Source organism: Oncorhynchus mykiss, chromosome 15, assembly GCF_013265735.2.
Source record: "Oncorhynchus mykiss isolate Arlee chromosome 15, USDA_OmykA_1.1, whole genome shotgun sequence".
Classification (NCBI taxonomy): domain Eukaryota; kingdom Metazoa; phylum Chordata; class Actinopteri; order Salmoniformes; family Salmonidae; genus Oncorhynchus; species Oncorhynchus mykiss.
Genome location: NC_048579.1, coordinates 50,372,362 through 50,397,434, shown reverse-complemented (window position 1 = coordinate 50,397,434; position 25,073 = coordinate 50,372,362). Strand labels below are relative to the sequence as shown.

At 41.5% G+C, this 25,073-nt stretch overlaps 2 protein-coding genes across 22 annotated transcripts in view; both read left to right on the top strand.

Moving 5' to 3' along the window:
- LOC110490253 (non-muscle caldesmon) overlaps window positions 1-6,177 on the top strand; it is a 53,641-nt gene extending 47,464 nt beyond the window's left edge. For 11 of the 16 annotated variants that reach the window (XR_005036120.1, XR_005036119.1, XR_005036116.1 and 8 more), the window contains 3 exons: window positions 923-988; window positions 2,786-2,822; window positions 4,244-6,177. Coding sequence is in view for 2 of the 16 variants with exons in the window: in XM_036944546.1 (XP_036800441.1) it covers window positions 2,786-2,822; window positions 4,241-4,260 (57 nt within the window). In the remaining 14 variants the exon portion in view is untranslated. Of the gene's footprint in view, window positions 1-922; window positions 989-2,785; window positions 2,823-4,240 lie in introns of all 16 variants that reach the window. The other 5 variants (XR_005036112.1, XM_036944547.1, XR_005036113.1 and 2 more) reach the window with 3 other exon arrangements.
- Window positions 6,178-6,416: 239 nt separating this feature from the next.
- LOC110490254 (troponin T, cardiac muscle) lies at window positions 6,417-19,393 on the top strand. Of its 6 annotated transcripts, none has more exons than XM_036944548.1 (17): window positions 6,417-6,564; window positions 10,032-10,067; window positions 10,204-10,211; window positions 11,632-11,658; window positions 12,814-12,840; window positions 13,107-13,124; window positions 13,738-13,755; window positions 14,102-14,119; window positions 14,566-14,584; window positions 14,698-14,761; window positions 14,913-15,029; window positions 15,652-15,729; window positions 15,836-15,949; window positions 16,080-16,192; window positions 16,440-16,530; window positions 17,253-17,293; window positions 19,179-19,393. In XM_036944548.1, exons 2-17 carry the CDS (start codon window positions 10,048-10,050, stop codon window positions 19,216-19,218), a joined length of 813 nt encoding a protein of 270 aa, XP_036800443.1. In that variant the 5' UTR covers window positions 6,417-6,564; window positions 10,032-10,047; the 3' UTR covers window positions 19,219-19,393. The 6 variants fall into 6 exon arrangements, with proteins under 6 accessions (XP_036800443.1, XP_021419206.2, XP_036800444.1 ...); XM_036944549.1 differs by lacking the exon at window positions 17,253-17,293 and adding an exon at window positions 17,611-17,648 and having other exon boundaries at window positions 6,419-6,564; window positions 19,179-19,381; XM_021563531.2 differs by lacking the exon at window positions 13,738-13,755 and having other exon boundaries at window positions 6,418-6,564; window positions 19,179-19,381.
- The last annotated feature ends 5,680 nt before the right edge of the window (window positions 19,394-25,073 follow it).

Here is a 25,073-nt window from a genome sequence, read left to right as displayed (position 1 = left end):
TGCAATTTTGTCACACACATTGCCACAGATGTCTCAAATTTTGAGGGAGCATACATTTGGCGTGCTGACTGCAGGAATGCCCACCAGAGCTGTTACCAGAGAATTGAATGTTAATTTCTCTACCATAAGCCACCTTCGTCATTTTAGAGAATTTGGCAGTATGTCCAACTGGCCTCAACCGCAGACCACGTGTATGGCATTGTGTGGGTGAGCGGTTCGCTGATGTCAATGTTGGAAACAGACTGCCCCATGGGGGCGGTGGGGTTTATGGTATGGGCAGGCTTAAGCTACGGATGACTAACACAATTGCATTTTATCGATGGCAATTTGAATGCACAGAAATACCGTGACGAGATCCTGAGCCCCTTTTAAAGTATCTGTGACTAACAGATGCATATCTGTATTCCCAGTCATGTGAAATCCATAGATTAGGGCATCATTTATTTATTTCAATTGACTGATTTCCTCATATGAAGTGTAACTCAGTAAAATCTTTGAAATTCCTGCTTGTTGCGTTTTATATTTTTGTTCAGTATAGTTACAGATATGCAAAAAGTTTGCAAAAATCAAAAAAATTACTGGAATTTGTACCATCATACTTTCTCACACAACTGTGTCCCAAATGGCACCCTACTCCCTACACAGAGCACTTTTTATTTTTTTTATTTTACTACAGCCCTATGGGTCTTGGTCTAAAGTAGTGCACTACATAGGGTGTAAGGTGCCAATTGGGACACACATACAGTATACTCCCCAGTACATTCGCATGATGTCACACAACAACAGTACACCTAAAAGTATACCTGGGGAGTGTTTTGAGGCCCTGTAGTATTCATCTGCTAGTTAATAATATCATATGATGTACATTTGCCAGCTAGGGGGATAACAACGGCTTGTTGCTTTGTCTTGTTTCTGTTTGAAGAGCTCTGAAGAAGAGCTCTCTTAGCTAGTTGACTTCACCGTTAACTAGTCTGGAAACCCTGGAGAGGTAAAGATGTTTTAAAGATCTCAACTTCGCTGCACTGATATTATCACTGGAATGACCTCAATCTACTACGATGTCAGGTCTTCTTCTCTTTTATTGGTAAAAATCACACTCAGGCCTGGTCCCAGATCTGTTTGTAGCAATGACAATAGGAGCTGGCAAGTCAGCACAAACAGATCTGGAACCAGCTGCACTGTAAATAGAGGTCCCTGTTAAGGGCCATGTGTTGTGCTATTGCTATTCTATAGGTAATTAGAGCCTCAAGTGTCTTTCACAAAACGGCTGTTCTTTATTTTTTTCCAGACTCTCATTTCTATGCCTCTCTTGACACAGCAGCAGCCATGCTTCCTGTATAGTCCTTTCTACTTTGCTCTATATTTCAATTCATGTTGTTGTAGAAGTACACTTCATTTTACACATAACTCTGGCCTTGCTAGCAGAACTATTACTTGCTACTGTATGTGTGGGTCCTTTTAACCACATTCTGAACAGGCAATTGTAAGAACAGCTATCTCCAACCTCTACTGTGACCCTCGTAATACAGGACCCCATGGCGCTCCAATGACCACAGTGTTGGCCACAACCCCACCATGTGGCCTCTGTTATTTACGAGGATGATATTTCACAGATAAAAGACACAATAATGATATTTATTTATGGAATGGCTCTAAATTTGGCCCCTGGAGCAGAGAGGCTTGTGAAATAGGCCTTGCTCTGCAGTCTCCCGATAGCTGAACACACAGACCGAGTATAGCAACCTGCCAGCAGTGCAGTCCAATCCTGTGGCGAGCCACATAGAGCTGGAGGGGCACTAGACTGCTGGTTAGTGCTGACGTAAACCAGGCGTGGAGCTGGGGAAGGTAGGGGGCTGGCGGTTATGAGCTGTGTTATTAACTAACCACACATTGTGGTGATGTCAGGAGAGCTGTATGAGGGGATAGGGGACATAGGGGCCTGATGGGCTTGGGATGAGTTTATGGAAGCGGGCAGGGTATCGGTGTTTGCGTCCAGAATGGCCCTGGTCAAAATGAGTGCACACTGTAGGGAATAGGATGATATTTGCGACACAGACAGGACAGTGTTACCACAGGGAACTGTGGGAGATGTCGTCCACGACCAGGCTTTACTGGATAGACTTAGTGTGGTTGTGTGTTTTTTTTTGTAGATGCAGGGTTTGGATGTGTTGGGCAGGATGTTCATGTTGTTTCCCAATTCCCCCGATTGGCTGGAATAATCTTCTTGGTTCGGGCAGGTAGCCTAGTGGTTAGGGCGTTGGACTAGTAACTGAAAGGTTGCAAGATCGAATCCCTGAGCTGACGAGGTAAAAAAAAATCTGTCGTTCTGCCCCTGAACAAGGCAGTTAACCCACTGTTCCTAGGCTGTCATTGTAAATAAGAATTTGTCCTTAACTGACTTGCCTACTTAAATAAATAAATAATATATATATATATATATATATATATATATATATATATATATATATATATATATATATATATATATATATATATATATATATATATATATATATATATATATATTTTAAATGCACCCTGTCTCAAACCTCTCTGTCTCAAACTGAAGGCCCTAAAAGAATGGAAATCATTCTCAAATTAACATAAAACCTTCCTTATTAATGTAGAAGAGATCAATTTGGTCGAACCACAGCCTGAGATTGAAAGGTTCCAGTGCACACAGTATCTCTCAGGGTATGGCAGCATTGACTAAATGGACTGTTGAAGTGACTGCTACCTCGGATGACTTTCTCTCTGACTTTTCTCTCCATCTATCTTCTCTCAGGTGACTGGTAGAGGGGAGAATAAATCTGTTGCCAATGGTGAGTCCATTCTGTTACCATAACCAACATAGTTTTAAGGCTTATGCGGAAGTCAAAGTTGACTGACTGTGTGTGTATCTGTGCCCATCTTGTTTGGGCCTATGCATGTCTTTGTATCTACAATAGTCATAAGTCTGCTCTACTGACAATACCCACCCAGAGTCAGTGAGGTTAAAGGGGACTGCTCCGTCTGAAAAAGGACAGGGAAAGGAGCCTGTTGTAATTTACGACCATGTGGCCCAGCAGCACCCATAACTCCCTCCCTTCCTTCCCCAGCTCCCATAACTCCTTCCCTCCCTCCCTATAACACCATCGCCCCTGGGACCTGGTGCCAGCTGTAAATCATCTCTGTTTGCTGTTTGGCTCTCTGGCAAATGGCGGTTTCAGATGCCACTTTCGCATTGTGTTCTATTTCCAAAGTGGCCTGCCCACCACGACTCTTTTGTCCCAGTAGAGAGAACTGGCCTTCAGGGATGTCGGACGTGTCTGTGAAATGTGTCGTTTGTCCAAACCCCCCCCCCCCCCCCCCCCCCCCCCCCCCCCCCCCTCATCCTCAACCCCCTCCTTACCCCGACATGGATTCTATTGTTGGGGTCGGACCTTCCAGGCTGTGAACAAATTAACAGCTGTTGGGTTGACACACTACTAGCTCGTGTGGTGGAAGATTATCACGCCATACACCTAATTTTGTCAGGGGCTAGCAGAGGAGAGGCAAACGCAATGTAACAAGCTCACTTCACCGTTCAGGCAAGGTGTGGTTCCATATTTGGTGCATTCTGAAAATCTCAACCCCAGACAATCTGTGTCTCTCTCTACTTTTAATGGTTAATGTGTAAAGTAGAGCGAGACGCTTGAAATAGCTACACACATCCAAGGTTTCTCGACACACACACACACACACACACACACACACCTTGTATTCACTCTCCCTCTTTGTTGTCGCTGAGAGAAGGGAAAATGACAACATGGCAGGAGTCAGTTATATAAATGTCAGTAGAGACATGGCAGGGAGGGAGGGACCTCAGAGGCCTCTGACACTACATCGAACAGCATGCAACAACCCCAGTCTCATGCAGAAAGGCCTGCTTGACTGTTTTTCCCTGAGGGCTCTAGTCATACTGCAAAGACTTAACACCAGATCAAGATTACTACCAAGACCGAGGTCTCTTTAGCTGGCTAAATTTGACTGACTGTGTGTGTAAAGGCATAATGGTTTTGTCCTTCGGCTAGACATCCTACACCTCTTTCTAATAGTTAAAGAAAGGTTAAATCATAAATACTTTTTTTTAAATGTAAAAAGTATGTGTGGGTAGGTGGATGGATGCGTGGGTCTAACCCATCTGAAATAGGTTAGAGGTTAGAGTATTCAACTCTTAGATTTTGACTGTAGCTCTGATAGACTTGTCTCTGTCCCTCAGCAGGTATGGGACACGAATGATTACAAAGAGCTTCTTCTGAAGGCTGGTGGGGACCAAGACAATCCAAGACTCTTCCTTTTTCTATGTGTATTATACCAAAACAATATGACCACCACCCTGAGGGAACCCAAGGAATGGAGAGAAACAGGAGATTTTATTTAATAAGCACTGTACTGAAACGAATAGCCACCATCTCGTATCTACAGTGTAGTGCCTTTGCACAATGAATTTGCTATGATTTACTTTCTCAACAAACAAAATAATATGCTGTGAAATTTGCATGTTTTTATGACATGGTGATTTGTTTTATATGTAATAAGAAAAAACTTGCAGAATAATTTTTTTTTAAATTGAGATTAGATGTATTTCCCATACGCTCTTCAGTACGTGTGTACTTTTGATATAGTAGAGACATGGTTTTTATGAGGTTTCCAGTTCCACAATCATCTCCGTGTTCCAAAGAGAGATATCTACCATCAATGCTCTGTCCATGTCGTCCATCTCACTTCTTTTTTTTTATTTATATTTAAAGCAAAGCTTCACACATAGCTTATTTTATTCATGTTCACCAGTTCAGGAGAGAGATTATAAGCACTCCGTAGATTTGGCTTATTTCACTTTATTTTGTCTTACCGATAGTGCAACAACGGTCTGAGTTCATGTGTGTTAGCACAAAAGTACACGTCGTTATGAATATATTACTCTGTATCTTCTATTACAGCTTTATACTCAAGATTTTGTTTCGCTTTTGTACTCTAAACTTAAATGACTACCAACCGACAAGAGGCAATGAAAGGCAGTGCAAGCAACTAAAGGAAAGTTGTATATTAAGACGGCTATTATAACGTTTATTATCCTCGTTTCAATTTATTTATGTTTTTTTTTTTTTTACGTGTTTTGTCATTGGCTGTTTTTGTGGCTTTTGTACCTGCTGTTTTTGAATCTCTAAATTCACTTTGTTCAACTTTCAAACAACCCATAATGCAGCAGGTGTACTTAAGAGTTACATCGTCATTTTAGGGACTCTCTGACCCACAACATTCCACACCACTAAGCACACCGCCGGGCTTATTCACATGCATGCTCCAATGGCTTCTATCCAGGATGTTAAGGACCTCCGCGTTGTCAGTGAGGTTGTCTGAATATAGCAGGCCAGATACACATTTATACATCGTGCCTGTACCTTGAGACGGCATCAGTTTTAAGCCGTATGCCGCCTTGCCATTTAAGCCCAAATCCCATGTACTAATAACTATAGGACTCTGGAAGAAGGGAACGTGCACATTTAGATGTGGACAATGATCGAGGCTTGAATCCGTCAACAGAAGACACATTTTGACTCCAGACGACAATTGCGCTTGACGCTTGTTTTGAGTTTTCTTAAAGTTGCATTTGCGGTATGTAAGATTGTGTTTCCAGCACAAATCCTTTACATCCAAAATGGTCTCAAGGCCTTGTTGTTGCAGGCACCGAATAAACTGTACCTTCCACTTTGCCAACTCAGTTTGACTTCAGCTGTTTCTTTCTTCTTCTCTTACCGTTTCATTATTGAGGTTTATGCGTTTCACGTTTCGCTCATTCATTTTGCATGACATGCTTTGTTGATCTGGGTATTAAATAAAGGTTATCAGGGGCATTGAAAGATTGTTCTGTGTAAACCTTGACAATTACATTCCGCGACTCCTTAGAACTACAAGCAATGGAGTCTGACCCAAAATATATGACATTATTTTACATTGCTGTTATTTCATATTTGGGTAATTTAGCTTTTTATTTCAAACACCCTCATTTATTGTGTAGAGTTAACTATGCAAGGCACACTATCTGCGGTTTCAGATCAAACTTTGTGATGGGAGTGGGTAGTTTCCTACAGAAGAAATGTTCTGAAATATTTGTACCGCTGACTCAACAACCGCAATAAAGAGATATAAATTGTTCCAATTTGTCTAGTTTATTTTCCTCTTTCTCTCTAACACTGAACTCACAATATCATTGGCTGCTTAGACCGTTCAACCTCTACCTATCTTGGAACTCGGAACCAAATGAATGTTAAAAGTCTGTGTGAGTATGACATTACATGACTATAGCTATTAGATCAAGTCGTTGTTCCTCCTTTAATGGTTGAGAGATATACTAGGCTTTCTCTAGCTCCAGCAATAGACTTCACTGCCCTAGCCAATCAGAGATAAGAGGTGGTGACATTGGTGGCAGGGCTGTATTATGGGAGCCTTAAGAGTCTCATTGAACTTGTCTGTTTCTGGATCTCAACGAATAAGACCGGCCCAGCACTACTTTACCATCTCTCTTCCCTGTGGGGTTTGGAGGTAAGGCTATTAACTGTGACCCCTGACTTGACTGTGTGATGGTAACACTTTTTGCGTGCATGCATGAATGCCTGCTCTGAGGCTGGACCTATGCCTCATAACCCTTGTCAATCCGGGCACTGGGGATGTGGAATAAATGTTCTCTGGGCAAGAGGGACCATATCATATTTTTTTTTTTGCATTCACAAATGCTGAACTAATACATTTCAGGCACTGCCAGAGAGAAGTTTTTTTTCTCCATTTGTTTGATTTGCTTCTCATGGCTCAGACTGGACAGAGACAGACTGTCAGTGGGCGCTAAGCTCGTCCTCTGTAGGGGGAACTGGGTGTTAGCATGCTTTGGGCTTTGACTTAATGCTGAAAGCGGCACCCGCAACATTCCTGCCACTGTCAGACCATGTTATTCCAGCGATCGAGCCAGGATCCAATACTGACCACACACATTAAAGCAAAACACATTTAATTCCACAGGGAAACAAGTCTCATCGCCTGTGAATTCTCGGTGGATTTCAGTTAATACGTTTTCAGACACAGCTCTTTAAACAGATGGTCTATATTCTACTTCACACCTCTCTTAGCTGGAGTTCTCTGTTGTAACCATTTGGGGGTCGGACTGGGACACTTGTCCTCAACTGAATTGAAAGTCTGTGTTAAAGAGCTACACTGTAGGCTAGCTACTTCAGTCCAAATGTATGTTATGCATAGGAGTGTGTCCCAAATACACTTCACAAGAACTGGCATGTAAGGTCAGACGGTGGGCACAGGAAGGGACAGAAAAGGGGTTAGGGAAGGAGGGAGGGATGGGTGAGGTGAGGGGTAATGGTTTTCTAATCCAGGTCTCTAGGGTTGCTTCAGTTTTTACCTTCATGGCAAATATGGTCAATGTTAAGATTGACTCCCATCTCCTCTCATAGTTTCATAATGGGATCATCTTGGGAATGTAATGCATGTTGCTAAAAAGCTGTGGAGTTGATGGGTATTGTATGTAAAGCTCTAGATGGCTGGCCAACCCCTGTTGTCCAAAATAAGCTGGCCTTGACTGGCATGTTATTCATTGATTTACTGTGTGTGTGAGTACGAGCACGCAGGCACTCAATAAGCTCAGCCAACTTCATTGTCTGGAAGAGCACCTAACACCTGCTGATGATCTGTGCTTTATCATGGTTAAAAATAACCCCTCTGTATATCAACGGAGTGACACTAGTTTTATGATCTGACGATTGGTCTTTCAAACGGAAAGGTGTCATCTCAAATGATTCATCCACACAATAGCATTCTGACATTTGTTAGTTAAATATAGGACTATATAACCTCAGGAATCTGTTTCTGTCTGTAAAGGTAATGATAACCTTCAGGTTGTCCCTAAAATGCCCCGAATGTGGTATGACAAGGCCATCAGCTTGAAATAATAAGTTGAATTAAAGGGACAGTGCATATCTGGGAGATATCTGCTATTCCTTAGCACATGTGCAACGTGTTCACCTTCTGTTTCTAGAATAGAGTAAACACATTTAGTGCACTGATTTACGATTGGGATGGCAGGGCAGTGGTTGTAAAGAATGAAATAAAAAAGTTGAATTTACTGTTATCTGTTTGCCTTAAACTGGAAATCTATAAACAAAGTATTGGAAAGTAACAGTGCATTTTAGTGCCTGGTGCAAAAATGCTTAAATGTGGCCCTCAAAGTGTCCATTGCAGTCCCAGTCCCAGTGTAATGGTTAGTGTGTTATCCTGACTATAGAGCAGAGAGGAGAGGCCCTCCATGCCAAGAGGAAATGGCTGAGGATTAGTCTTGGAGCTGTTTAGAGATGGGGGCCTCAGGGCAGCCAGTGCCAGTGGTGAAAGAACACCACATACACTACTGTTCAAAAGTTTGGGGTCACTTAGAAATGTCCTTGTTTTTGAAAGAAAAGCCATTTTTTTTGTCCATTAAAATAACATCAAATTGTTGTAAATGACTATTGTAGCTGGAAACAGCTGATTTTTTTATGGAATATCTACATAGGTGTACAGAGGCCCATTATCAGTAACCATCACTCCTGTGTTCCAATGGCACGTTAGCTAATCCAAGTTTATCATTTTAAAAGGCTAATTGATCATTAGAAAACCCTTTTGCGATTATGTTAGACCAGCTGAAAACTGTTGTCCTGATTAAAGAAGCAAGAAAACTGGCCTTCTTTAGACTAGTTGAGTATCTGGAGCATCAGCATTTGTGGGTTCGATTACAAGTACATTAGAGTGTCTAGTTTGAGAAACAGATGCCTCACAAGTCTTCAACTGGCAGCTTCATTAAATAGTACTCGCAAAACACCAGTCTCAACGTCAACAGTGAAGAGGCGACTCCGGGATGCTGGCCTTCTAGGCAGAGTTCCTCTGTCCAGTGTCTGGGTTCTTTTGCCCATCTTAATCTTTTATTTTTATTGGCCAGTCTGAGATATGGCTTTTTCTTTGCAACTCTGCCGAGAGGGCCGCATCCTGGAGTCGTCACTTTACTGTTGACGTTGAGGCTGCTGTTTTGCGAGTACTATTTAATGAAGCTGCCAGTTGAGGACTAGTGAGGCGTCCTCTAACTCAGTTGTGCACCGGGGCCTCCCACTCTTTCTATTCTGGTTAGAGCCAGTTTACGCTGTTCTGTGAAGGGACTAGTACACAGTGTTGTATGAGCTCTTCAGTTTCTTGGCAATTTCTAACATGGAATAGCCTTCATTTCTCAGAACAAGAATAGACTGACGAGTTTCAGAAGAAAGGTCTTTGTTTCTGGCCACTTTGAGCCTATAATCAAACCCACAAATGCTGATGCTCCAGATACTCAACTAGTCTTCTTTAATCAGGACAACAGTTTTCAGCTGTGCTAACATAATTGCAAAAGGGTTTTCTAATGAGCAATTATCCTTTTAAAATGATAAACTTGGTTTAGCTAACACAACGTGCCATTGGAACACAGGAGTGATGGTTTCTGATAATGGGCCTCTGTACACCTATGTAGATATTCCATTAAATATCAGCCGTTTCCAGCTACAGTAGTCATTTACAACATTAATCATGTCTACACTGTAATGGACAAAAAAAATGTGCTTTTCTTTCAAAAACAAGGACATTTCTAAGTGACCCCAAACCTTTGAACGGTAGCATACATGTACATAGACTCCACTCAAACACATCAGATATTACTGTACTGTGCATCTCTATTTGCCACGGATGTAAAATGTTACTAGGTCTGAGTGGGTTTAAAATGGTCCCTATTCCTTATCTAGTGCACTAGAGCCCTGGTTAAAAGTAGTGCACTATATCAGGAGTAGGGTGCCATTTTAGACACAGATTTGTGTGGGGAGGAAAGATTCAAAGGGTTCGGTCTTTATCAAGTATTTCTGCAATCCATCCATGCCCCTGTCACCACTCTATTCCTTCCCCCCTGCGCTTATTTGTGTGAAATAGAAAACCTCAGTACTCTTGTCTCTCATGTCCAGGTAATCCAATCTAAACATGGCAGATGAAGAAAATGAGTAAGTCTCGCCTATTTATCTTTGTCATCTCAGAAACTATAGAAACGACAGCCAGTGTATCTAGTGATGAAGATGTTATCCAAAACAATGTCGTCCAAAACAATGTCTCATGTTTTTTTGTTTGTTTTCTTTTCAGGGAGGAAGGTACAGTAAGACTTTGAGAATGTATTATTACTTTTTGACTGAACAAAATATGCTTCAAGCCACTGTACGCTGAGTGTACAAAACATTAGGAACACCTGCTCTTTCCATGACATAGATTGACCAGGTGAATCCAGGTGAAAACCTATGATCCTTAATTGATGTCCCCTATTAAATCCACTGCAATCAGTGTAGATGAAGGGACAGGTTAAAGAAGGATTTTTAAGCCTTGAGACAATTGAGAGATGTGTGTGTGCGCAATTTACAGGGTGAATGGGCAAGACAAGATATTTTGAAACGGGGTATGGTAATAGGGGCCAGGCGCACCAGTTTGAGAATGTCAAGAACTGCAACACTGCTGTTTTTTTTCACGCTCAACAGTTTCCCGTGTGTATCAAAAATGGTCCACCACCCAAAGGACATCCAGCCAACATGACACAACTGTGGGAAGCATCCCTGTGGAACGCTTTCGACACCTTGTAGAGTCCATGCCCCGGCAAATTGAGGCTGCTCAGAGGGGAAAAGGGGTTTACAACTCAATATTAGGAAGGTGTTCCTAATGTTTTGTACACTCAATTGCACATATAATAAGATTAAGATTGACTATATTAGCTATATTGCTGAGCTGACTTCACCTATGTCTGCGCAGTCGCAGAAACCCCCGCAGAGGAAGGTAAAAGCTTTGCATGGCTCCGTGCGTTACTTGGACATTGTTTGATGGAGCGCATGATAGATATACTGTAGCAAGTCTATTGTGTTTCTTGTGTCATTGTCAAAGCCTGTCATAGGCCATTCGTTACTGTTTACACTCAAATTCTCCGGGAATTTAAAAAAAAGCATGCTTCGTGTACCTGATCAAAATACACACGTTAAGTGAGATCTTTTTCACGTGAAATTTAAAATGCTATGTCTACGTTTTGTCTGTCAAGATAAACATGTGGAATTTGCATATCATTTGTATACTGATTTCCTACCCTTCTGTCTCTGTGGTGTATGCTTACATCGACATCCAATTCATGAGAATGAGACTTATACCCTTTTCTTGCGTCCATCTCCATAGACAGTGTTGTTCACTCCAGAATGATTCTCAATGTTCTGACAAAGGTTGCATGACATGTTTGTATGTACTGTATGGAAATCACGCTGATACTGAATCAGATTTAAACAATTGGATCCAATCTGATCCTTATGTATGAAAATGACTTTCATACCAGTTTGATGGTGTAATAAACAGTTTGCCTTGATCTTATCGTAGAAGTGGCCCCGACGACAGATCTAGAATAAGATCACCCAACCCCAATTCTAAACCACAATCATTATTATCCTTAAACAATATCTGAGCCTAGGTCAGTGGTTAGGGCCAACTTCTACCAACTCATTGCTTTATATAGAACCACTAATCAATCTTCTGTCCACTCATCAGTCGAGGTTGAAGTCCCAGCAGAGGAAGGTAAAGCTTCCCATGTGCTGTGAACTGCATGGAAACAGATCTATATATTATCAAGATACGCATATTGTACAGCTAGAGATTCAGTTTTCTTCAGGGTTGAAATCATCTATATTCCTAGGTCATACATACCAGTTTCATAAAATGCATTGTAACATTTTGCCTCTAGTCACTGGTACCTTCATTTCAGGCGGCATACAGTATTCCTATTAGCGCTGCCTTCATGATTTTGGCTGTATTAATGATGAACAAAACAATGCGCTTTATTCATATGTCTGATGTCCTTACAATAGAGGCTGCTCCTGCTGAGGAAGGTCATGACCTTCAATGCTTCATATGTAGAGATTCTGCATGCTAATATACATGTAATATACCCCACATACAAGTTATATACTGTACCAAATAGGTTACATTTAGAAACATTTAGAAAAATATTTTGGTTTTGTAGTCAATCAAGTTGAAAGCAGTTGTCTAGCAGATATATATATATATATTCCTAATCAGAGCAAAGACTGTATTTCTCTCTGCCTTATTGTCTCTGCCTTAGCATAACAGTGGCTGACACTAAACAAACGTATGCTTTTAGCTATAACAGAACCTGCCCCAGAACCTGTAGAAGGTAAAGCTTTTCTTGGCTATTATTATTATTATTATTATTATTATTGGCTACCTACCAAAAAAGTTATCATCTTTATCAAAGGGATAGTTAAGTGATTTATCTGCAGTATATCTAAATATGTACAATTGCTGAACTATCCCGTTTTCAAGTCATTTGCTTCACTCATTGCAAATTCACTAATCAACGACATGACTTTTACCACAGAACCTGCCTCTGCAGTTGTAGGTAAATAAACCGTGTCATGGCTTGATATGCTTCTTGTTTTTGCACATTATTATTATGATTGAATGATCATAATAATTGATCCCCTTGCTAATCCTTCCCTACCGTTACCATAGAGACCACACTAGCCGTAGAACCAGGTGACGCTTTCTTGCTTTTCACATTAAATATCACTGCTGCACGTTAGGATGCGCCCTAGCTACGGCATCTATGATTAGACTTTTCTTTTCCGTCTTGCCAGAGATAAGTGTTTAGAGTAAGTCTGTCTTGTTTGCTTCAAGCTTTATTCACATACTAATATTGTATCTTCACTATAGAACCAGAGCCAGAGCCAGAAGTAGAAGGTAAAGGCCATTTTTGCTTTACCATGGTCTTTAGTTTCTAGTATATATGTATATTTGTGCTAATAGTACACATTCACTAATGCCAGTGAAGTAATCGAAGACACATGAGCAATTGGTATTATATTAATGTAGCATACAGTACATACGCATTTTCACAACACTGACTGAGTTATTTTTATTTATATATTATAATATATATTATTGTTCTCGACTTCATATTTTTACACTCAACTGATCCACTCCTCGTTCTCTTAACCTTACAAAAGAGCCCACTGCAGTAGAAGGTAATTTTGATATTTTACCTCGACATTACGAAGTTTTCCCCTGCATAGATAATACCTTCTATCTGCAGTAGTAACATAATATATTAACTAGGCACGACAGCAGCATGCAGCTAATCTGTCCCACGGGTGCTGTCAAAGCCGCAACAAAATATTTTTGCACATTCATTTTCGTAATTATTTGCTTCATTGATTCATTCATGTGTCCTTGCGACAGTGCCCCTGTTGTAGTAGGTAATGCTTCTTGGCTTCATCTTACAAATATGTACAGCACATCGTCTCATATTCTATTATTCGCTTCACGCCATCCTATCTTTGCTAATCAGTCTGATGATGCTTTTATCACAGAGCCGCCATATTGGCCATATACCACACCCCCTTGGGGCCTTATTGCTTAAATAGCACACCTTGCACATGTACCATTTGGGCCCCTTTAGCATACCCAGCGAACAAACGTATCATATTGATAACCCCCATTACTGATTCATATGTACTGATTCAATACCAATAGACCTTTACAGCATGTGTTTTTACAACGTCATATTCTCATATGTCACTGATCCACACTTCAGTCTTATCGACTACTAAACAAATCCTTCTCATGTCCCTCACATAGAAACGCCTGCAGGAGAAGGTGCCTGTTAATACGTTGTTGTCTTGTACAGAATGCATGAAGTGTAGACCTATAACTATAGACTGTGACGGTCTGCTGTGAATGTTCTTTTGTATTCTTTAGTATCTAATACTCTGTGTTTTATACCATTCCGCTGCCTGTCAGAACATTGAGCCATCACTATGTGATAATGCATTGGTGTTGGTTGCGTAATACACACTTTCATACAGTAGGTTTCACTAGATAAGGCCTATCACTGAAATATCCTGCCGTAATAATCCAATTTGTTACCATAAATGTGTGAGTATTCTGTTGAAAGCTCTGTGTGTATTCATCCCTTCTTTTTCTGTATGTTTTTCACCAACAGCTGGTGGAGAGACTCAAGGTGAGCGCTGTCTAGTTCTTTGTAACTATAGTTCTAGATCGAGTCTTGTTCTATGTAACTAGTCCTAGGTCTAGTCTTGTTCTATGTAACTAGTTCTAGGTGTAGTTGTCAAGTTCACTGTATGTATTTTGTAGAGAATTTCAGAAAATCATGTGTCTCAGTCTAATAATATTGGATTGTTTTTGCTATAAAACAAGACCGTACATAAGCCATATGTAGATTTAGTTTTGAGAAGTTTTGAAAAACGTCTGTTGAAACATTTTCAAAGGTATTTATGTTTTAAAATACTTTTCAAACCTTTTTCTAAATTTGGTTAAGAGGCATTTCAAAACATTTCGATTTTACTAATCAGATTTATATTGATTTTGATCACTTCTTATTTCTACTTTGAATAAAATATAATATAATATATCATATAATACATCATATATCATTGTAACTTACAGATTCCAAAGCCAAACCAAAGTAAGTGTTTGATTCTATTTCGGCCAATAACTTTCTCTTGTGGTTTGCCGTGTCACTGAATCAAAGTAATTGAATGGAGAGTATTTGATGGAATCATCTCTAATGTTTTTCAGAAGTTTTATGCCAAATGTTGCCCCTCCAAAGCTACCAGAGGGAGATGGTAAAGTCGATTTTGACGTGAGTGATGTAATCCTACCAGCAAGATTATCTGAATATAGCAATAAGAGTGCCCAACTCACTAATCACACTGTGTGTGTGTGTATGTGTGTGTGTGTGTGTGCGTGCGTGCGTGCGTGCATGTGTGTGTGTGTGTGTGTGCGGTTTACAGGACCTGCATAGGAAGCGTCAAGAGAAGGACATGGCTGAGCTGACCTCTCTGATTGAGTCTCACTTTGTCCAGAGGAAGAAAGATGAAGATGAGCTCATCAGTCTCGTCAACAGGATTGTAAGTCCTCTACTGTGGCACAGCTGGAGCTCACACACACACACACTGCTCACACACAGCTGGAGCTCACACACACACACACACACACTGCTCACACACAGCTGGAGCTCACACACACACACTGCTGGAGCTCACACACACACACTGCTGGAGCTCAGACACAAACACTGATTACACACAGCTGGAGCTCACACACACACACACTGCTGGAGCTCACACACACACACTGCTGGAGCTCAGACACACACACTGCTCACACACAGCTGGAGCTCACACACACACACACTGCTGGAGCTCACACACACACACTGCTGGAGCTCACACACACACACAGCTGGAGCTCACACACACACACTGCTCACACACAGCTGGAGCTCACACACACACACTGCTGGAACACTACATGGGCGTGTTGGTGAACTGCACACGTAATGAGTGACATTGCAAGCCTGACGTTCTGGCTGGCTCCCATAGCTTAAGCCCAGGCTCAGTGTGCCAACATAGTCTTGAGGTACGCAGATTAATAAAGTTGGATACCTTATCTATGTGTGTGTGTGTGTGTGTGTGTGTGTGTGTTGGTGTGTGTGTGTGTGTGTGTGCGTGCGTGCGTGTGTGTCTGCAGGAGAAGCGTCGTACCGAGAGGGCAGAGCAGCAGAGGATTCGTGCTGAGCAAGAGAAAGAGAGACAGGCCCGTCTAGCCGTGAGTCTCTCATTGTGTAATGTTTCCATTGTGATATCAAGATCAACTGCGGCCCAAGTTGTTTTCTTCTCTTCTTTAACCTTCTGTTGCTCACTCCCCGACGCAGGAAGAGAAAGAGAAGAGGGAGCAAGATGAACAGCGTAGGAAGCACGATGATGACGCTAAGAAGAAGAAGGCCCTCACTACCATGACTCACACGTACGGTGGCATCCAACAGAAGGTCAGCGCTAGCTCCACACTCACTCGCTCTCTCTCATGATTACAACATTCGCATCAGATTTGCTGCCCCCTCGTGGTTATCTTGACACTTGCGTGCCCTCTCGCTGTGCTGCGGTGATGTCCATCCACAGCAAGAGGGCAAGAAAGGAGCCAAGAAGCAGACGGAGAGAGAAAAGAAGAAGAAGATTCTGGCTGACAGAAGGAAGGCTCTGATCATTGACCATCTCAACGAGGACAAACTCAAGTATGATGTATTTAATTACCCCGAAATACTCACAGGTCTTTGGCTGAGTCCCAAATGGCACCCGGGCTCTGGTCAAAAGTTATGCACTTTTCAGGGACACAGGTTGAAAGCTCTATTTCATTGTTGAAATGATCTACTGTACATAAATACATATGGTTGCTTAGAAAGTCTCCTGTGAAAGAGAGACCAAAAGTAGAACCGCATGCGCTGACTGAACGCTGGCTTCCCATTGGTTGTCGTCCTGCAGGGAGAAGGCCAATGAGCTGTGGCAGTGGATGATGGAGTTGGAGGCGGAGAAGTTTGACCTCGGCGAGAAACTGAAGAAGCAGAAATACGACGTAAGGGTTCTCACTCAGGTCCAAGCTATGGTGATATTACCCGTGGCTGTACTGTGCATTGTGATCCACAGGGTAAAAACAAGATCACTGGTCGTGCCAATGACATGACAGCATAGTACGGTGATGATTGCAAGATTGTGATCTTTTACCTCAAATGGGTCTGGGTCTTTTTCTTGTGTCCTGACCTCCATATCATCTCCTCTGAACTCCTTATCATCTCCTCTGTCATCCAATGACTGCATACCACAGGAGGCTGGTGAGGGGAGGACTGTTCATAATAAATAATGGGAGTGAAATGAGAATAAATGTACTTACTACAACAGTGATAGGGTTGTCTCACCTACCTTAAAATGAATGCACTGACTGTGTACGTCTCTCTGGGTAAGAGGGTCTGCTAAATGACTCAAGTGTTACTGTCTAATGAATGGTATCATTCGTGTTTGATACCATTCCATTTATTCCGTTCCAGCCATTCCTATGTGCTCGTCCTCCCCAATGAAGGTGCCACCAAGCCGCCTGTGCTCTATACCAAAGCATTACACGTGTCCCTTAACATTCTGTAAATGGAGTCCATTTCACTGAGAGTAACTTACACTCATGAAATACAAAGCAGTTGAAATATATACATGCGTAACAAGCCACATCCCCTATTCTGAAACTGGTGGTGTTAATCCTACTCCCTACGAGGGGCGCAGCTGTCTAAAACTCTGACTTGCTTTCAGATGAATGTTCTCCAGACCCGAATCAATGAGCAGCAGAAGTTGTGAGTAATGGGCTGTGGGGGCGTCAACCTCACTGTTGTGTAGTCCGCTGTCAGTCGTTGTTGTCAGAGTGAGTGTTTTTTATTTTACACTCGGGGCTCAGGGAAGCTCAACCGGGCGACCGGGTCAGGTCAGGTGGTGGACCACAGGTGAATCCTTTCGACCACAGGTGAACCACTGGTGAACCACACGCTCCTCAGACAGGTGGTGGTGCAGCCAGGCCGTGGCTCCAAACTGCAGGATTCCAGGTTTCCCTACAGGTGTCAGTCAGTGTGTTGTCTCAGTTCTTAGGCAGCCTCCACTGTGTGTCCCTTCACAGATCAATCAGCTTCTGGCCCGTGTCCAGGACCACCAGAGGTAAGTACCCAGAGCCACACTGGTCAGTTTCCCCTCTATTTAAAAGAGCTTGGGGGGCCTAAACCAACCAAGCAATTATATTGAATGCTACTCATTAAAAACATATTAAAAAAATAAAAGCCCAGTGTTGGAGTACTATCAAGACATTCAGGGGTGTCTCAAAAAGTCTCAAGTGGCTTCCTCTCTTCGTCTCCTCTCCTTAATCTGTATTGATCTGAAGACACAGGGTGTGTGAAAGCAACCTTTCCTGCTTTTTTTTCATCAATGCAGACGAAGGAAAGGAGACAAGGTGAAGGAGCTACTTTAGACCATTGAGATACACCAATTGTCCCTCACCCATTCACTGTTCACTGTCTTAACCCCAAGGCCTTTTAAAGTCACATGATCCTGCTTGAAGAGAACTAGCAGGGCGCATATGATTCAACCTGGGAGAAAACATTAGGATCGTAGTGCTGCATCCTAATTTGACCAGACTTTTGAGTGGCTCCTTCCATTCCATCCATCCCTCTCCATTCATCTAGAATAGACCCCAGTAGTCTGGGAAGATCGTGATCCTAATCAACAGCCTACTATTGGCCCCAGAACATTGTGCCATCATCAAAACTGACAGTAGATTATATTCTCTGTAGGCTAAGGAACTTAGTTAAGTTGTGTGTATTGCAGTGCATACAATATGTACTGTAATGCCTCCAAAAAATGACCTCTGGAAAAAAATCTGTAAGTTAAAGTACAGAATCCAAGATGTCTGGGTTGACTCCTGTCCACTATCTGAAGTCTCACTGTTTTCTGATGGTAAGTTGAATTTTACAGATAGATTGGCTGGCTATAGCTTTTTAACTCATATGTCAGACTTTAGGAATGATAGATTGATAGCCTATGATAAATTATACATTTCAATTGTGCATTATGGGTGAAATTCTAACTTCCAAATCAGTCAAATGTTCACTTAGTCATGCACTGATGTCAATGGGAAACTACGAGAAAATGAAAGCTAGGATTTGGCCCTAAGAGAAGATCACGGTAAGACCGCTGAAGATAGGACACGATCGCCATGTCATTCATTCATTCATCCTCGTCCTTCACTAACCCCTGTTTGTGAAAGTTCTGTGTTCCCTTTCATCCTGTGACGCATGCCAACTCTCACAGAACAGTCTCTGTTTTCATTCCCATCTCCCCTCTCCCCGCTTTCATGCATCAGTCTATCTATCTCTGACTCATTCTTTCAAAACTCAACTCTCTTTCTGGTCCTGTAATCATTATAGAAAATGTTGAGGATAGATATGCTGAAGCTGTTGCTGGTAGAACCTTTGAATAGCCTCCATATACATGTCCTCAATATTTAAAATATTTTGTTGGTCATATGTATTCACCTACATTAGCATAATAATCACTTTTACTATTCCTTTTAGCTCTTAGTATAACTACATGTATTGTTCTTAAGTATATCAATATAATAGCGACACCTACTGGTCAGATAGAAACAGTGACAGAGGTGTTTGACTGGTCTGTCGACTCTGTGTGGTTTCACAGTGCCAAGGGCAGAGGCAAGGCCAAGGCGGTCAGGAGGTAATGAGACCTGGCAGGATGAAGTCTCCAGGACTGAGACGCCAGATGATGATGGAAGATTGTTTTGTTGTTCTTCTTGTTATCAGTGCACATGCAAATTGCTATGGAAATGTGCTGTTGTCACGGTCACTGTTTGCTGTGCATGAGGCTAGAAACAATAAAAAGATGTTTGCTTTTGATTGTGTCTGAGTTAATTTCAAAGAAAAATAATGAAAAGTTTGAGGCCGAAATTTTTTTTACAAGACTGGTGCTACCCATATGATAATGCACGGAAGACTCCAGCAAGTCGCTTTGGATAAATGCGTCTGCCAATTTGTATATATTATTATTATATAATGTACAATACTGTGGCTCCAGTAGCGCTGACGCTTTCGTCTCAATTCCCTGGGGGTCGTGAATTCAAATCTAGCTTCCTTCTCTCCCTCCACCTCCGGCTGATAACTTAACATAACGTAAAGCGTTTCGAGCATCTGGGAAAAGCGTTATATAAATCCAATCAATTGGTATTATTAGACTTGGCAACAAGTGATTGAAATAAATACATCTATCTGTTAACCAGACATATAATATCACAGTACAACATAACACATAATAGTGCCTGCCCAGTGCAATCCCTTACAGAAAGAACACGACTTCACGTGTAGAAAATCACGATTTCACATAAGAAAAGTCACTTGACAACATGCTTTAGGGACATTTCACGTGATGTTTCACATGTGAAATCGGGTTTTTGGAACACTGCACATGTGAAAACAGAAATGATACACAATGCTTTTATCATAGTGTTTTCGATGTACATATTTGACACACATGATTATATTGTGTGTGTTTATTTCTACAGTTATTAATAATCATTTTGTCCTTACCTGGGATTTGAACGGCATTCCGATCGTCCTGTTACCCCCACCATGTCTGTGTCAAAAACTGATTCCACCTACACTGGACTTTAAACAAATGATAAAAATACATTCAAAACTGTATTTATCATAGTGATTCAGGAGTAACACTGAAATAGAATAGTATGCCCCATCAACATTAGATATATATACAGAAAACCCTCAAATGACTGAAATACCTCAATTAAATCAATGATGTGAAAATACACAGATTAACTGATAACTAAAATAGCAGTGCACCTGGCACTCTTTTGCTAAGTGCATAGGTAATGAATGAGTAGGGGAATACTACAGACTTTGTGGCACAGCAGAAATATCCTCACACCTCAAATCCCAGGTCATATTTTAGCTGAACAGCGAACCACTCACTTTAAAACCACCATACCTTTTCATGACTTTACTTATAAATTGTTTGGGATGGTTTGGGACCATCACGTGATGTCCTGACAACTGGTAAAACACATGCCTTGAGAACATCTCACAAACATCCTAATATGGTCCTCACCCTTAACGGAAAAAACACATGAATTTGACGAGATCGCATGTGATCAAATGTGAAGTTAACGTGATAAACGTGGCAATATGTAAAGCAAAATGTGAAAACATGAAACGACAAATGACAACATGTAAGCACGTGTGAACACATGATCTCATGTGATGTTCCAAAAATAAGTTTGCAAATGATTTCAAATGTGAAATTTCACTTGCACATGATTTCACATGTGAAGTGTTCCAAAAACACATTTTCACATATGAAATGTCACACAACGTGTTCAAAAACACGCTTTCACGTGATATTTCACATATGAAATCATTTGGAATTTCCATAAGGGGAACACCAGAAACCTGAATTTCCTGCTACACCACCAGGTCTGTGGCCATGACAGAAATCAGCCACAGATTTATTGTCAAGAATACATTTTTGCACTGCTAAAAGTTGCACAGAATCAAGTCAATAATTGTGCGATTATCTGACAACACTAACAAAAAAGTAGCAGTGCTCAGGGACACATAACATGAAGTGTGCATAAATGCACTCAGGTTTGAACTTGTACACTTTCGGTTTGGAATACAATTAATGTCGCAGCAGTGCTTGGTAACTATGTAACTTAGCAGTGCTTGGTAACTATGTAACTCAGCAGTGCTTGGTAACTATGTAACTCAGCAGTGCTTGGTAACTATGTAACTTAGCAGTGCTTGGTAACTATGTAACTCAGCAGTGCTTGGTAGCTATGTAACTCAGCAGTGCTTGGTAACTATGTAACTCAGCAGTGCTTGGTAACTATGTAACTTAGCAGTGCTTGGTAGCTATGTAACTCAGCAGTGCTTGGTAACTATGTAACTCAGCAGTGCTTGGTAACAATGTAACTCAGCAGTGCTTCAAAATGTATTTGTTAACAAGAACATACAGTGGGGCAAAAAAGTATTTAGTCAGCCACCAATTGTGCAAGTTCTCCCACTTAAAAAGATGAGATAGGCCTGTAAATTTTCATCATAGGTACACTTCAACTATGACAGACAAAATGAGAGAAAAAAAAATCCAGAAAATCACATTGTAGGATTTTTTATGAATTTATTTGCAAATTATGGTGGAAAATAAGTATTTAGTCAATAACAAAAGTTTATCTCAATACTTTGTTAAATACCCTTTGTTGGCAATGACAGAGGTTAAACGTTTTCTGTAAGTCTTCACAAGGTTTTCACACACTGTTGCTGGTATTTCGGCCCATTCCTCCATGCAGATCTCCTCTAGAGCAGTGATGTTTTGGGGCTGTTGCTGGGCAACACGGACTTTCAACTCCCTCCAAAGATTTTCTATGGGGTTGAGATCTGGAGACTGGCTAGGCCACTCCAGGACCTTGATAAGCTTCTTACGAAGCCACTCCTTCGTTGCCCGGGCGGTGTGTTTGGGATCATTGTCATGCTGAAAGACCCAGCCACGTTTCATCTTCAATGCCCTTGCTGATGGAAGGAGGTTTTCACTCAAAATCTCACGATACATGACCCCATTCATTCTTTCCTTTACACGGATCAGTCGTCCTGGTCCCTTTGCAGAAAAACAGCCCCAAAGCATAATGTTTCCACCCCCATGCTTCACAGTAGGTATGGTGTTATTTGGATGCAACTCAGCATTCTTTGTCCTCCAAACATGATGAGTTGAATTTTTACCAAAAAGTAATATTTTGGTTTCATCTGACCATATCACATTCTCCCAATCTTCTTCTGGATCATCCAAATGATCTCTAGCAAACTTCAGACGGGCCTGGACATGTACTGGCTTAAGCAGGGGGACACGTCTGGCACTGCAGGATTTGAGTCCCTGGCGGCGTAGTGTGTTACTGATGGTAGGCTTTGTTACTTTGGTCCCAGCTCTCTGCAGGTCATTCACTAGGTGCCCCCGTGTGGTTCTGGGATTTTTGCTCACCGTTCTTGTGATCATTTTGACCCCACGGGGTGAGATCTTGCGTGGAGCCCTAGATCGAGGGAGATTATCAGTGGTCTTGTATGTCTTCCATTTCCTAATAATTGCTCCCACAGTTGATTTCTTCAAACCAAGCTGCTTACCTATTGCAGATTCAGTCTTCCCAGCCTGGTGCAGGTCTACAATTTTGTTTCTGGTGTCCTTTGACAGCTCTTTGGTCTTGGCCATAGTGGAGTTTGGAGTGTGACTATTTGAGGTTGTGGACAGGTGTCTTTTATACTGATAACAAGTTCAAACAGGTGCCATTAATACAGGTAACGAGTGGAGGACAGAGGAGCCTCTTAAAGAAGAAGTTACAGGTCTGTGAGAGCCAGAAATCTTGCTTGTTTGTAGGTGACCAAATACTTATTTTCCACCATAATTTGCAAATAAATTTATTAAAAATCCTACAATGTGATTTTCTGGATTTTTTTCCCTCATTTTGTCTGTCATAGTTGAAGTGTACCTATGATGCAAATTACAGGCCTATCTCATCTTTTTAATTGGGAGAACTTGCACAATTGGTGGCTGACTAAATACTTTTTTTTGCCCCACTGTATATCCACACACTCTCAAAAATAAGAGTACGATTACGGTACAATGTTGTTCCCTGGTTTACAAAAAGGTCAAAGGTACATGATACTGGTTCGTACCTTTTAAGGTACATGTGTGGATAATCTAGTAAAATGGTTAAAACAATATTTACTCAGGGCCTTCTGAGTGGCGCAGTGGTCTAAACACTGCATTGTTGCGCCGCTAGAGATTCTGGTTCAAGTCCAGGCTCTGTCGCAGCTGGCTGTGACCGGGAGACCCATGGGGCAGTGCACAATTGACCCAGTGTTGTCTGAGTTTGGTCGGCAGGGATGATCTCATCCCATTGAGCACTAGTTACTCCTGTGGTGGGCAAAGCATGCTGACACAGTTGCCAAGTGTATGGTGTTTCCTCTGACACATTGGTGTGGCTGGCGTCCAAGTTAAGCACCCAGAGGCTGGATTGTGTTTTGGAGGGCTCTCAACCTTTGCCTCTCCCGAGTCCATACGGGAGTTGCAGTGATGGGACAGGCAACTTGTTGGATACCAACTTGTTGGATACCACAAATAAGGGGTACAAATAAAATACAAATATGATTTTGCCAATATATTCAATCATTACTGCGGTTTGAAATAGGTGGGGCAATGTGCTGGCTGGGGCTCATTATCATATGTTGGGCAATTTGATGTATTTGTGCCAACCGTCAGTGGAAATGTTGTACCAGTTTCAGTGATTTATCATTGTGTTGATGATGGTTGAGCCCCTCTTTTGACACTTTCAGTTCTGCAGTCTCTGTAAGAACAGCTGACAGTCAAGAGCTGCGCTGTTAAGAAGTTACTGGAACTTTCCAGTAGCATAATGGCAGCTGGTTCATAGAAAGTTACATTGTAACTTACTGTAGCTAATCTGTCACACTCACTGACCTGGTGGTCTGGTAGGAAAGTGGGTATTACAATGACATGGTGACTAGCTAAAAATGAAATATTGTATGTCTCTTTGGCATCACATCACTCATGTTAGATTTTAATAAGACTGGATAAGCGACAGTGTATAAACTCAGTGTTTATGAACAGAATACAACAGACCACATGAACTGGGACTACATTCCCTCTCATGGGAGACCAAAGAGAGCTAGTTGAAAGCCATGCCTGCAATATTCTGCCACTGCTACAGTATGCTGCCAATCAGCAAGTGATTGTCATGTTGTCAACAGGAAGTCAGTGAAGACACAGTGGGTTACTAGCATGTATTGCTAGTGAAAGCAAGTTGCCTGTAGGCTACTGATAACGTTTTGCCAGTTAGTTATTGTGAATCTTACAATAACTTACTGACAAATGGTTTTCAGATAAGACATGACAAATTCACAGCAAATTCTGGCAACAAAATGCACACTAACCTCTTCACAGTGCAGGTCATTACACATTCTCTTACAAAGTTTGCAGGGCAGACAATGTTAGAGGTGCTCAACTTGACGTGGTATAACCATCAAACACTTAAACTTCTACTGATGGTTGCCACAAATACATACATATATATATATATATATTTGACCATGCAACCCAAATATGCAAGTGACCCCTACAATGAAATTCTCCCATCTATCAAAGCACAATGATTGTACCTTATATTCAAAATTTTGGGTGGGAAAAATGTCCCATTATACCTGCAAGGTACCAAACTGTACCATGTGAGATCATATGTGAAGTTTACATTTTTAGTTTTTTTGTACCCCAGGGAACAACACTGTTCGCTAACCACAGCCTTATTCTTTGAGAGTGTGTTAATAGATATTCCAATCAATAAGTACAGATGTGGTGGAACTGCAGAAACATTGATGCACTCAACCAAGAGGTTCCAAGTTCAAATCCCCTAAGCATTCAAGTATGCTCAATACCAAATGTCCTTGAGCACTGCATGATTTACATTGATGTTATGTTGGTTGTGATAATTGGACAATTAATGACTTCATT